The sequence below is a fragment of the Brachycentrus maculatus genome, unplaced genomic scaffold, assembly GCF_059751285.1.
Source record: "Brachycentrus maculatus isolate JH-2025_06_01 unplaced genomic scaffold, ASM5975128v1 h1tg000007l, whole genome shotgun sequence".
In the NCBI taxonomy this organism is placed as follows: domain Eukaryota; kingdom Metazoa; phylum Arthropoda; class Insecta; order Trichoptera; family Brachycentridae; genus Brachycentrus; species Brachycentrus maculatus.
This window is the reverse complement of record NW_028280762.1, coordinates 220,687-235,547: the sequence shown is the minus strand read 5'-3', so window position 1 is coordinate 235,547 and position 14,861 is coordinate 220,687. Positions and strand designations below refer to the sequence as shown.

The 14,861-nt window shown below is 32.4% G+C and overlaps 1 protein-coding gene across 2 annotated transcripts; it reads right to left on the bottom strand.

Annotated features, from left to right (window-relative positions):
• Positions 1–8,966: 8,966 nt before the first annotated feature.
• LOC148313584 (peptidoglycan-recognition protein LE-like) lies at positions 8,967–14,392 on the bottom strand. 2 transcript variants are annotated; one of them, XM_088260483.1, is made up of 4 exons: positions 13,560–14,391; positions 11,889–11,999; positions 10,533–10,749; positions 8,967–9,573 (listed from the first exon to the last, which is right to left on the bottom strand). In XM_088260483.1, exons 1-4 carry the CDS (start codon positions 14,170–14,172, stop codon positions 9,357–9,359), a joined length of 1,158 nt encoding a protein of 385 aa, XP_088116609.1. In that variant the 5' UTR covers positions 14,173–14,391; the 3' UTR covers positions 8,967–9,356. The 2 variants fall into 2 exon arrangements, with proteins under 2 accessions (XP_088116609.1, XP_088116617.1); XM_088260491.1 differs by lacking the exon at positions 11,889–11,999 and having other exon boundaries at positions 13,560–14,392.
• Positions 14,393–14,861: the final 469 nt, after the last annotated feature.

Here is a 14,861-nt window from a genome sequence, read left to right as displayed (position 1 = left end):
TATTTAAATCGCCTTTTCTGTGGTATGCTTATCATAAAAATATGTTCTTCGAATAGTTTTGCCTCAAGAAAATTTTGATTATTTGTTATTTGAGAAATACTCGTATTATGTTTTTGTATGTATTGTGTTTTCACATTTACCTTGGATCGTTTATTGCTATTTTAACTAACTAACTAACTAACCATCACGCCACTTCCCCGCAGGGGTAGGCAGAGAGAATAGAGCGCCACACCACTCTGTCCTTGCAAACATTCTTCGCCTCTTCCACGTTCATGCATCTCCTCATACATACCCGCCGATTGTTACGACTCCTAACCTGACCACTTTCAAGTATTTGGCATACCTGATCGTACCATGTTTTTCTCGGTCTTCCTCTGCTTCTTTTCCCACTAACATTCGCCTCATAAATTTGTTTTACCGTTCTTTCCTCACTCATTCGTTCTACATGTCCAAACCATCTCAGCACACCTTTCTTAATTTTATCGATAATGCTTATCTCAGCTTTGCATTCCTTCCTTATTTCACTATTCGCACATCTATCATACATCGTTTTGTCGCATTTATTGCTATTTTTATTAATTAAATAGTGATATATCACTGCACACTGTTTTTTTTTCAATGTTCGCATATGGAAGTACGTATGTACCTACACTTGTACGATCCACATGTGTTCGCCAGAAGCGATATTTCAGCCGCTATCAAAATAAATACCAGATTATATCTCGTATTCTTGCGTGACGTTTAGTGACGATTTTTAACATGGCGAAACTCTTTCAAATGCATTCGCATATAATTTCTATTTAATATTTTAATTTTGATCAATACATCCACTTACCTTTTAATTCACTTTTCCAATTGAATTATATTTTTAAATATTTTGTCTTTGTTTAAAACATCAAAACACACATTTCGCGTTTAAATGAGAGGCTACTTTACACAATTTTTTTCTGCCTTTTGACCTGTTTAACAATTTTTGAGATGTCAATGAAATATGAGAATCAATAATATTTTCACTCTTTATTTTTTTCTTATTACATGATGTTTTATTGGAAGTATTTAAATTAATGAATTAATTAAGAAATAACACTTGTCCTTATAATATAATTCTCCACAGTTAACACATTTTATTAATTACTTTACATGGATATTATTTTGAAAATTGTAAATAAATATTAATTGTGAATGGAGGAAAATTATTTACAACATTTTGAGTGTGTCCAAATACTTGTTCACAAAATCTGGATTATCTCCAATTACAGGAGTTATTTTCATATTATTTTTTGACATCTCATCAAAGATGAAGAAGAATATGGAAGTCTGGGCATTTACGGGGCTGACGACCGTCATCGGCTGGTTTAAGTGATCACTTTACACACGTGTAACATTCACCAATTCTACCCATTATTGACAACCACACTACTCAAATTCTTGGAAGTTCTTTATATATGAACCAATTTAGAAACCTTGTTCTTGAATCACTAGAACTTTACTAGAGACAACTATTGGTGAGATGTAAAGAAGCTTTTTACTAAGCAGAAACTCTTATATTAGTATGTGAGGTCCAAATCCTTCTTTACATCTCACCAATAGTTGTCTCTAGTGAAGTTCTAGTGATTCAAGAACAAGGTTTCTAAATTGGTTCATATATAAAGAACTTCCAAGAATTTGAGTAGTGTGGTTGTCAATAATGGGTAGAATTGGTGAATGTTACACGTGTGTAAAGTGATCACTTAAACCAGCCGATGACGGTCGTCAGCTTCGTAAATGCCCAGACTTCCATATTCTTCTTCATCTTTGATGAGATGTCAAAAAATAAGAGGAAAACTATATAAAAAAAAAGAAATTTAACTTTATTTTTAAAAAAACACTTTATTTTTAACGACTTTTTTTATTACATATTTTTCTCCAACCGGTTTCGACAAGAACCTTGTCTCATCAGGGGAAAAATAAAATGTTTTTTTTTTATTTTCAAAACTTTAATCTATTTTTACTATCTCTGATAAATTTAAATGGACAAGTGTTGTTTTTTAAATAATGGATTTAAATCATTTATAAAATCACCAACCTTTTTTTTGTTTACAGTTTTTTCGCATATGTTTAGGGTAACTGAATCAAACAAAACATAAAATTTAAGTATATAAAGAAGAAATATTTGTGTTATGAAAGTAATACGTTTTCGTTATTTTTATAGCTAAAACACAACCTTTACCAAAACTTTAAAATTGGATCTTGTTTCCTTGGGAGGCTGTACTGGACCGGATGTAGCAACGCGCGCGAAAACACTGCGCTTCCTTCCTCCCCGTGAGCGCGGGACATCCCCCACCGGAAGCCTCCATTGCCCCGGTGAATGTATCGGATTAGACGTATCGTTTCCCTTCTAAATATAAGGGAAGGAAATATACAAGATTAATGGTCTTCTATTTCACTTCGACACATTGGAATGCTTATCTTACATCCTTCTCTAGGTTGAAAAATCCATATTTTGTTTGTTTGCCCGGATATAAAATTGTGCGAAGAAAATATAATTCCACTGTGAAATACTATTACACACACACACATATATATATATATATATATATATATATATATATATATATATATATATATATATATATATATATATATATATATATATATATATATATATATATATATATATATATATATATATATATATATATATATATATATATATATATATATATATATATATATATATATATATATATATATATATATATATATATATATACGAACTATTGTATTTTACATACTAGACTAGGAGATGCTTCAAAACATCATTTTTAGTTTTTAATAAGCGTACGTTTTCAGCAGTAATTTACCCAAATTCCGTATTTTTCGTTTATATTGAGATATTAATATAAATAACTCCTAAGTGCAGTCAAACCCAGACTTGAGCGTGAACAATGATTTAGACACACTCAAGACGTTAGAATTGGATAGACATGGTTTTGACCTGTTTTAAAGCAGCATTGTCCAGTTGAACTCCTTCACATACATAATCTGCCTCCTGTATTCCGTATATTCCACGAATCTCTAGCGACTACCCACAAGTTAACACCGCATCGATCCGTGCCCTATGCATGACTGATGACACCAGAAGAAGAGGATGTTTTGAACATATTTAAATTATTTAACTTAATTTTTATCTTCAATATAAGCTTCAATTTCATTTAAAAAATTCAAGATGGCTTCTGACAAAACAGTTTTGTGAAAGAAATACGGCATCCTTTTCAAGAGTAATTAAAGCGTCCCTCTTCCGTGAAAAGCTCCTTTACAAAGGCAGTGTGCTGTGTGTAGGCTGGAGGCTGTATGTAGTGAACGGAGGTAGCTTTTACCTGAACCTTCCCCCCTGAGAAGGGTGGCATCTTTCCACCCCTTCCATAACAACAACAAACATTGTATGAGAGTATACTGGGGAACAGGGCTTTCCAAACTTTTGCATTAATATTTACTTATTTATTAATCTAACAATGGCAAACATGTATTTTATTTATTACGCTTTTTTTCACAGATATTCGTTCCCTTTTCTTGAATATTTTCATAGTCTTGTGTAGTGCAGAATTATGTATTTTGTTCTTTATTGAACGGTAGCTGAATTTGGTATTTTCTTTTGATTTTGTGGTCATGTACCGTGCTTTTATTAATGATACGATATTTCTTCAGAACTCTAATGAATTACAATATCAAATTCAGCATTCTGCATTCAATATTGTAATTTGAACACAAATATCATGTAAATTCTAAAATTTTCAATGCTTCTACGTTAATATTTCTAGTACATAATTTTGCTACTAACTTTGTGCATCTATTTCGACTTTGATAAATTAATTTTTTTTTTTTTAAATAATTGTATTTTTATATATGATCTTGATTAACTTTTAATAAATATTACTTAATTTAAAATAACTTTATATGGTTGTGCTTCTATACATATATACGAGTATATTCCCATCATCACATACTCGTACGCCATCAATCGCGTATCTGTTTTTCATCTGTATTCAATATATCATTCTTCAATTCAGATAATTTTGTATTTAAGCTTAACATATTGAACCGGCTTTTGCTACTAGCGATTGTTTTGCGTAAAAAAATTCATTCAGAAATACATGAAATTTTAGAAATAAAACATTAAGAGTAGACCAAGTACATATAGGCTATAAGATTGATAAACCTAAAAAGGGTCATTATGAGCGGTGTTTAATAAGCCGTAGCTAGAATTCAGTCACTTAAACCATAGGTAACTCAAAAAATAGCATTTATTATACATGGTGTCCGCTTCCATATTATACTGGTAAACGCGATTGGCCAAGGTGGTCAAATAAATATAAAATATGTTTTACTCCACACTTTTCTCTAAATTAAAAATTATTACGAAATTAAAATTTAATTACGAAAACCAGTTAATCTCAGAAAAATACATTGAAGAAGGAAAAATTAACTTGAAGTAGGTAACTAATAAATGCTGATTATTCTTCTTATTTGTCATCATCTTCTTCCAGATCTTCTTTTTCTTCTTCTACTTCATGGGTCACGTCAGATCTTCCATAGTCGAATTTCACTTGAGAGTATGTGTTCCTGTCTTGGGCAGCTCTAAACAGTGCTTCAACTGTTCTGATCCCCTTCCAGTCTCATATATTCCAAAGCCAGGAGATCTGCTTTCTGCTCTCATCAAAATTATTATTTGTTTACAATAAAATGATATAATATTAAATCATGTATTGTAAACCATTGTAGGTTGTAGAACCACTGAAATTTGGGTTTATGCTAAAATTCCGTTACACCTAAATTTATCGGAAAAACTTCTAAAATGTAAGTATTTCCTTCGGTTTCAAAGCATTGAATTATTCAAAATACCTTTTTGTACCCACACTTGCGCAAAGCGGCGTAGTAGTATATGTATGCAGCTATTGTATACACACACACACAATTATACAGGTACATTATAACTAATTTGTACATTTTATAGTATGAAACACCGTAAAACTAATGATTCTGAATGCATCGAAACACGTGAGACAATATAATAATTGTACTCGTATAGTTAGTGGTATTTACCAAATTAAATTACAATATGTTAAGAAATTAAAATAAATTATTTAAAAAGAAAATGATATCTCAATATACGAAATTAATTCATTATTACACCTTGTTCCATATAAAGGCCAAATTATGAATTATCTTGAAAATTTAGAAATACAAAAAAACCTGAATTCTAATAATAATTTATTAAATAATATATTGTTTCAAAATTCTTCACCATTGCTTTCCATTTTTCCTTTGTTTTCAAACTCCGTCCCTTGACTAACCCCTTCCCCTTACTTTCTCCTCTCCTTATTAATAGAACAATTTTATATTTTATATTTTAGTTACTATACAGACCTGAATGATGGAAGTTTAACTTCTGAAACATGTAGTCTATAATAAAACTCAAGTGGTAAAAAACGAAGTGTTTTCTTTAATCATACGAAATTAAAATGTAAGAAAGTAAGTGGAGACAATCCAAATTTGTAACGAAGTATTTGGAAAAGTTTTGAAATGTTTTGAAGTATTTGGAAGTTGTATATATGCTTCGATTAAAAGATCAACTGCGTTTTTGGATTAAAAAACTTCATCTGCGACATATATGGTTGAAATTAGTAAATATTTTTTATTAGCAGAAATCACCACAAATTGTATTTATTTTGGACACACTTGAAATATACTAAATTTGATCAAATTAGGTAGTTATCATACGTTCCCAACACTCACTCTCCTTTCATTATCTTTTTCAATCTTTCCATCTCTAGAAAACATTATTTCCAAAACATGCAAAATCCTGTTCCACAATTTCCCCATTTATTAATATTTTCCATCTAGATCAACATTCATCTGTATCAAAATTTGAAATTAACGTCTAGTTTGAAAACCGTGGGATCCTTTTCATTTATAATGGATCGGCTCGTTAGGCGCTCTAAGAAATGGTCCTTTTCAGAACAGCTGTTTAATTCTAGATGCGACACGAGAGTAAAACAAATCACAATTATTTTACCCAAACTTTTCTGGAAATTAATTTTGCCGGCGGTCAATATTGATTTGCCTCGTGGGAAAATTACTGAGTACGTAGGTATTTTATTAATTTGTTTTCCTTTATTTTTTTTATATTTTCTAATTTTATTTTTATTTTATTTTTTTTATTTTTTTATTTTAAATATGCTTCTTACCTTATGTTTTTCTCATTTATTTCTTTTAAAAATGAATCTTATGCCTTTTATTATACCTGTTTATTGTATTTATATTTTGACATGTCGCTCACTCCTTTCAAGAACGTCATAAATAAAAAAAACTAGATTATTCAGGAGAACGTTTTTAAAGTTTAAAAATATAACACAATGTATTCAAAATAAATATCAAGCCACTTATTGATCTTTTTACTGTGAAACAGATCTTTTTAGGTAAAGCCTGAAGATTTTTTCTCCATTTGAAAAATATTTAGTATATTTAAAAAAATAATTAAACAATACCTTTTCTTCAAAATGCAAAATCAACATTTTCTGCCCTGTAGTGGGTAAATATTAAGTTAAAAATATGCCTCTTTTGCTGGGATATACCACATTTTCTGGGCATTCCGAAAACATCCATAACTGAAAATTGACAATTTTTGATTTTATGACGTTCTTGAAAGGAGTGAGCGATGTATTAGTTTTGGTTATTTAAAAAAAACTTTCTTTTAAAACTTTATTATTTGTGTTCCAGTCTTGTTAACCTTAATCCCATGTCCCAAAATGAGAAATAGAAATTACTCATCGGGAATATTACGTATATAACTTATGTATATAATATGTTTTGAAAAATAAATAAATATTTATATATTTTTTAAATGTGCGCGGAGACACGTCTGGCCAGTCGCTGACTGAAGAGTACCGCCTTAACGGACAAATCCTGTTATTCAAGCATTGATTTTGTCAGGTATTGAGATTCTGATTTTATTAAATGTTTTAACTTTTGAAATACCTCATTTATTTATTTATTTGTATTCAATTATATTTTTTTTTAAATATTTGCATTATATTTATTATAATAAATGCATTTTTTTATGACATAAAAAATCAAACTAATGCAGCGTGGATACATAATATAATATAATACACAACATAGTATAAAGATTATTACATACCTTATGATATATTATTTAAAAGAAATAAGAAAACAGTAAAAAATGAGTATTTTAACAATACATGTAAAAAAATTCGAGTATTAAATGTAAAAAAAATAAATGTTAATGTATAAGAAAGAGAATTTAGTGAGTTTTCCATTAAAAAAAATTTTTAAACTTCAATCATTCACCGGACTACGCACCGGACAAATTCCAATGACCTAAATCGGCAGATTGATACTATAATTCGTAAATGTCGGGTTGTGGTCCCGTGGTTAGTGTCGCGGGCTCCAAAGTCAGAGATTCTCTTTTCGAACCCACTCTACCACAATTTGATACCTATTTCTAATAACGAGCCGCTAAGGCTCACAGAAATAGTATGAAATTGAAATATTTGTGTAAATAATAAAAACACAAATATTTCTCTTTACTTTAAGATAAAAATATAATAAAATTGATTAATGGATTAATTGTCGCTTCAAATGAAAAACGTTCATGAATGTGGAAGAGGCGAAGATTGTAAATCCGATTGGTGTGGCGTTTACTTCTCTCTGCCTACCCCTGCGGTGAAGCGGCGTGATGTTTAGTTAGTTTGTAAACAAACAGAAGTTAAAATTAAAATAATATTATAACAATAATTTTTTTTAATAAATGTGGATGAAGAGAATATTGTTTGCAAAGACAAATTGGTGTGGGGTTCTTGTCTCTGCCTACCCCTGCGGAGAGGCGGCATGATGGTTAGTTAGTTAGTTCAATTGTTATATGCAGAGATGCAACAGTAGCTTAAAAATAATAATACAAACTAATACGATTCATGAATGTAGAAGAGGCTTTTAGAAATTTGATAAAATTAAGAAAAGTGTGTTGAGATGGTTTGGGCATGTGAATCAAATGAGTGAAGAAAGAAAAGTACAAGACAGTCTCTCTTGTATTACTCCAATGTATGGAAATGAAACATGGAGTTGGCAAAAGAAGGATGAAAGTACACTGAATGCAGTCGAAATGCGATCTTTCAGAAGAATGTGCAACAAAACGATGTATGATGGATGTTCGAATAGTAAAATAAGGAAGGAATGTAAAGCTGAGATTAAAGCGTTATCGATTAAATTAAGAAAGGTGTGTTGAGATGGTTTGGACATGTAGAATGAATGAGTGAGGAAAGAATGGTAAAACAAATTTATGAGGCGAATGTAATTGGAAAAAGGAGCAGAGGAAGACCGAGAAAAACATGGCACAATCAGGTATGCCAAATACTTGAAAGTGGTCAGGTTAGGAGTCGTAATAATCGGCGAGTATGTATGAGGAGATGCATGAACGTGGAAGAGGCAAAGAATGTTTGCAACGACAGACTCTCTGCCTACCCCTGCAGGTAAGCGGCGTGATGGTTAGTTAGTTAGTTTGTTAAGAAAAGTGTGTTGAGATGGTTTGGGCATGTGAATCAAATGAGTGAAGAAAGAAAAGTATAACCAGTTTAAAATTCAAGAGGCGAATATGGTTGATAATTCAAAAACTTGTCATAATCAAGTATTTCAAATACTTGAAAATGGTCAGGTCAGGAGTCGGTATAATCGGTGGGTATGTATGAGGAGATGTACAAATGCGGAAGAGGGGCAGATTGATTTGCAAAGATATATTGATGTGTCGTTCTATTCTCTCTGCCTACCCCTGCGGAGAAGCAGCGTGATGGTTAGTTAATTAGTTCAATTGTAAAATGCAGAGTTAATAAGCAAATGATTAAAAGTAATAATTAAAAAAATACAAATTAGTAAGATTTATGAATTTGGATAAGGTCTATTTCCTATGCCTGTCCGCTTCCGTAGTGCAATTTTCAGCACGCTCGACTACCGTTCTGGAGGTCCGGGGTCCGATTCCCAGAGGGTCAAACAAATATAAGTGATTCTTTCACTCTAATACTTATTCAATATTACCCTGGACTGGTACCTGAAGCGGAGGGCTGATCACCTTTCCTTCATGTATTAACGATCAAGATAACACTGTGTTTATATGATGCAGTGCCCTATGCACCATTGGGGTACGGATAAGGGTTTGAAGAAAAAAAGAAGATTCTCTCTGTCTACCCCTGCTGGGAATCAGCGTGATGATTAATTAGTTTTTCAGTTAATAGCTTTGTCCCTAATTTAGTTCAGTCTTACAAAGGGCACTGAAAGTTGAAGTCACCGAAGCATCACATTTTCTTTCAATTAAGCGCTTGAGGTGGCATTGGATTTGGCAGCCAATGAGGATGACTTTTGAGGAGTTCGAACAATGCCTTTCCAGGACTCTCCACGGGAGAACACTGACAGTGTCCGAGAAGACCATAATCCTCTGCTATGTGATTTTCTTTGACAGCTTGCTCTAACAGTAATGATAAAGTGCGTAGACTTCGGCTGGGTGGGGTGGAAATCATGTAGCAACTAAAATGCAAAAAAAAAAAAATTTATAGACACTTAAATATATACGGCAAATGTGAGCGGGAGAACAGAACGAAGAAGGCCGAAAAAGACTTGGCGCAATCAGAGTTTTAAATCTAATGGTGCCAAAAGTCTGTGTAATCGGAGGGCATGTATGACTAGATGTATGGATGTGAAGGAAGCTAGAAGTGTTTGTCAGGACAGAAGAGTGTGGCGTTCCATCCTCTCTGCCTACCCCGGCGAGGAAACGGCGTGATGATAGTAGTAGTAGTAGTAGTAATAGTAGTAGTAAAAAGTAATCCCAGTCTGTAAAAAGCTCCAGTTAGGATCTTGCTTTCATTACACCTTTAGAAAAGGATCTTTACTAAATGAAAGGTTTTTCAATCCAACATATCTTGGCTGTTCAAACTCAAAACACAGTTAGGGACATTTTTTTTTTGTAGTATGTTTTTTTTTTGCAATTTTGACTAAGTAGATTCTACTTAGTCCAAAAATGCAAAAAACGTACTGCAAAAAAAAGTCCCTTACTGTGTTTTAAGTTTGGACAGCCGATCTACGATTAATGATAAATGTAGGAGTTCCAAAAATTTGAGCAGTGTGGTTGTCAATCATGGGTAGAATGGTGAATATTGCATGTATTTACATAAAGTGATTTTCTTTGTATTTTATCACTTAAACAGCTTATGAGAGGTCATAAGCCCTGTAAATACTTACTTTCATATTCTTCTTCATCTATATTGAAATCTCAAAATATAAAAATAACTCCTGAGTGGAGAAACACAGGTTTATGAACAAGTATTAAAACACACTCAAATTGAAAATCACATTTTTCCTCCTGTTTTCTATTTTTACCCTCTTTGCTTCCCTCAACTTGGCTCAGGACACAAAGTAATGGGGCCAAATTGTGCATGTACATACCAGGAGACTAGATGTGAGCAAGATGTATTTGACTGTGTGCTTACCCAATGAAAGATATGCCAATGGCAACTTGGTTATAACCCAAGGTATGTGCTCCGATTCTTTTCCAGCCTCTCCCTTCGTAAGCATTACCATCTTCACCAATCAGAAAGTTATAAGCTATGTCACTCCATTTTCTGGACTCTATGTGGAAAGACTGTATGTCCCTGACCATTGAAACGTTTTCTGCGAGAGAAGAGGCTGGCTCAGTTGCCGTGTGAGCTGAAAAAAAAAATATATTTAACACACTAAGGACGGGAAAGGTATTTCCGCTCGTTCGGTCGATTGATGCTTAAGGATGGGAAAAAAGTCAGAAAATAAGGAATTATTTAATGTTTTTTTTTACGAATATTATGTACCGATCTCTTTATTAAGGTCTTAACTATATGTACATAATTATAAAATCCCGTCGCCAGCAGTCCGCAGGTGTAAAAAATAGCCGTCCAAAATGTGTATACATAGTACACAAAAAGATAAAAAATTTAAATAATAGAACTGAAACCACTACAAAAAACCTTACATTCATCTTCAAAAATATTTGCAGTATCCTAAATCAAAAAAGTCCGAAATGTGGTGATAACAGCGTTTGACTACCATGCTGGAGGAGCTACCAGGCTACCTAGGTTTGATTTACTGGGGTGTGTTAATAAATGTAGTTATTTTCACTCTCATATTTATTTAATATCACCCTAGACTGGTACAGTAGGTGCAGGACTGACCGCCTTGCCTTCATACAATTAACAATCAAGATAACACCGCTTGTGTATGATGCAGTGCCATCGCACAATTAGGCGTGGATAAGTGTCAGAAGATTTTTTTTTTCTTTAGATAGTTAAATTTACAACATTTAATTATTAATTTATTCTTCAGTATTGGATTATTGGTTGAGATGGTAGTAGTGTCAAGTGACACTCTTAAATAATGTCAATATTACACAAAAATCAATCATTATATTATATCCATCGGACACTGACTTTCTCTGAGGAATTGTCAAACAAATTACAGCTCGTTAGAGTCTAAATGCAAAAACAATCCTTACATTTGCATTTAAAAATCACAAGAATTCACATATTCTTCTGAGTATATAATACAGCGTTCTGATTTTGATTATTTTCTTTTCTAGCCGATAATGAAACAAATCATCAAATCATTTTTACCAGCATTTAATAAACACATTGTCTTTATCATAATTACATTTAACTCTCCTAGCCAATACCCCAAGCCATTTTGATTATAATAAAAGCCTCACACAACCTATTTTAAAGGTTTGGCTCATACATTAACCCTTAATTAATATCACGGCTGACCATTGCTTTTGATAAAGGCATTTACACCCTAGTAATAAGAAAAATTGGTCTTACATATGATTACATATTTTGGCACATAGTCAAATTCTTCTACGTCGATCGGGAACTGCGCGAGCCATCGTCTCCTTGGTAAAATATAAAGAGGTCTCACCGTCTCATCGGAAACTGTAACATAATTTTAAACATTCTTCAATACTTTGGTCATTATGTAAGACATGTTGCAGACAGTATTTAAAAAGTTTTGGTACCCAGTATAGCAGAAAAAATATTCATGGATGGAAAAATTCTAACTTAATATATATTATTATATATATTATAATAATATAATAAAACCCTTATCCACACCCCAATGGTGCATAGGGCACTGCGTTATATAAACGCAGTGTTATCTTGATCGTTTACACATGAAGGAAAGGTGATCAGCCCTCCGCTTCAGGTACCAGTCCAGGGTAATACTGAATAAATATTACAGTGAAAAAATTACTTATATTTATTTTACCCCCCTTGGGAATCGAACCCGGGACCTCCAGAACGGTAGCCGAGCGAGCTGACCATTACACTATGGAGGCGGACAAAGTTTTTTATTTTTTTTATTTTTTATATATATTAGAGGGAGATATCCCTTCAAAAGTACTCCTGGAAGCCCAGTAGATGGATCATTCCGTGGAAAGATAGGTGCCATTTTTACATGAAACCAACATAACTTTTGTAATCTTTATCAGCTTATAATTCAGCATCCATTTAAATTAAAATGGGGTTAAATTTCTCACTGAGCAATATTTAACATTTGGTAATGGTGGATAAGAACTGTTCATTCAGAAGATCCGCAATTACTGGATCTATGTCACTTAAATAATCTTATTTATTAAGTCAAATTAAGTCCAGATCAATTGAATGTTGGATCTTATGTCTAACAAATTGTGCCTGCAAGGAAAGAGAATTATTCTCTCAAAAAAACATAAAAGGGAAATTTTCCTTTCCGTTACCTTCAAACCTTACTTTTTTCTACAAATTTTTTCATGATGACCTTCTTTTTAGTCATTTGCTCAGAAATTTCAATCATCGACAAGGGTCGTATAATTTTTATTACAAACCACAACAAAGAAAAAATGGTCATTAAGAGATTGTCCTATTGTGCGGGGGCGTGCCTCCCATATAGGCAGAAATGGCTAACTTACCCGCGTTACATATAAAAACGCAGCAAGTACCTACCCTACCTTAGTAGTAGTACCAGCTAATCTTACTACCTACCTCTACTACCTACCCTAGTAAGTAGTACCTAGCTTACCTTACTACCTACCCTAATTAATTCTCTGCGATTGCGAAACCCTAGTTTTTCTTTGCATCAATCAAAAGATGAATCTGTGAATTTTGAAGCTAGTGAACGGGTCAGTGTTGGTGAATGAGTTCCACGTGAAATTAGGATCTGGTCACTCTTTATATGATTAGATCTTTAAGATGGTTGTCATTCAGGACCTACAAGCTAAATGTTTGAAGGTTCACATACAGTTAATTGGCTTCTTCACAGGAGTTGGAATAAAAAATGGTATGCCGATACCACTTCATTCTTCCAAACATCCACCACCTCATTTCCTGAACTGTGGACACTTTATTTCAGTGTACCTGATTTAAACTTCTTTTGCATGTAGCATCTTACCATTCTTTTATTATTCATTTATTCACATACTATATTGACAAATAATTACCAAATTACAAATAACATACCTTTTGATTTTAAAAAAATATCACCAGGCACTTTTTCCTCGATTTCAAATTTTTCTTTTTTCTTTTCTTTTTTTGTCTTATTCGAGGAGCTCTTCATTTTATATATATTAATATTTGTAACATTTCCCACGTATACTTTCTCAGATCGATCCACGTTGATGTTTTTGAAAACATTTCCATTAGTATCGACAAATGCATTGCTTCCATTTTGTTGCAACGATTCCTTCACTTTAAACTTTTTTTGGAGAGCAAATCTTGGATCAAAGGCGGAAATAATATCACTATCAGCAACGGATGACACATCATCTGTATCACATGCATCACTAACAGATTCTGAATCAAGTGAATTCAATGCACATTGCTCAATCCATTTAGAGCACTTTACCTCAGCTTGATTACACTCATTTGACATTTCAACACATGAATCTTCCCTTTTTTTGATGCCGTCGATCAAATCTAATTCTCCATTTCCACACTTAAGCGTTAAATCACCATTTGCACTATTCTCTTTTTCTACATTTTCACATTTGTTAAATATATTTTCTTTCAGTGATAATTCTGATATATTTATATTGTTTAAATTTGTTTCATGTGAAATAGGATTATTACTCATGGTCAATATAGCAACTACCTTTATCTTTGTTTACATGACACTGATTCATTACAAATATAACACGCATTTCTTTAAGTGTTTTCACATATCACTCTTTAGCTTATTATTGCCAATATTTATTAGAACAATCTAAAAGGAGCAATAGGAAAATTTAAAATTATATCCTGGCTTGATTGAAGACTAGTTTCGACACGTCCGAAATATTAAAAACATGTCACATTTTTGCGAGCAATTATTATATACTTGGTTGTGCGTGCCAGTGATAAGTCCTTTATGCCTAGTTTACATAAGTAGAGACTTATGAGTAAAATTAATAAGCAAACTTTTTCTCCTTCAATACTTTATTTATTATGGTATAGAGAAATGGCATGTGTTTGCATAGCCTGCAGTTTGATAGAAGAAGCTCTTTATTTCTATCTTATTTCTCCAATTAAAAAAAAATGAAGATAGAAACAGTCAAATCAAAGAAAATTGAAGGAAGTACTTTTTTTATTTTCAAATAAATATTTGTATTCCTACACAAATATTATTATACTGAGAAGGGTGTCGATTTGTCATTTAAATATCTGTTACCCTCCTCAGCATCATCATCATAGAAATAGCATCGGCAGCATCCAAAAAAGTATTGTCAGCATCAAGTGTCTGTATACTTCTTTTGATGATGATCCAGACAATACAGCTTCTGATGT

Coding starts and splice junctions, on each gene's coding strand:
- LOC148313584 (XM_088260483.1), bottom strand. CDS start 14,172: ATGAGTAATAATCCTATTTCACATGAAACAAATTTAAACAATATAAAT. Junction 10,750..11,888: donor GCCAAAATATGTAATCATAT/GTAAGACCAATT, acceptor TTTTTTTTTCAG/CTCACACGGCAACTGAGCCA. Junction 9,574..10,532: donor ATTGGCATATCTTTCATTGG/GTAAGCACACAG, acceptor TTTGCATTTTAG/TTGCTACATGATTTCCACCC.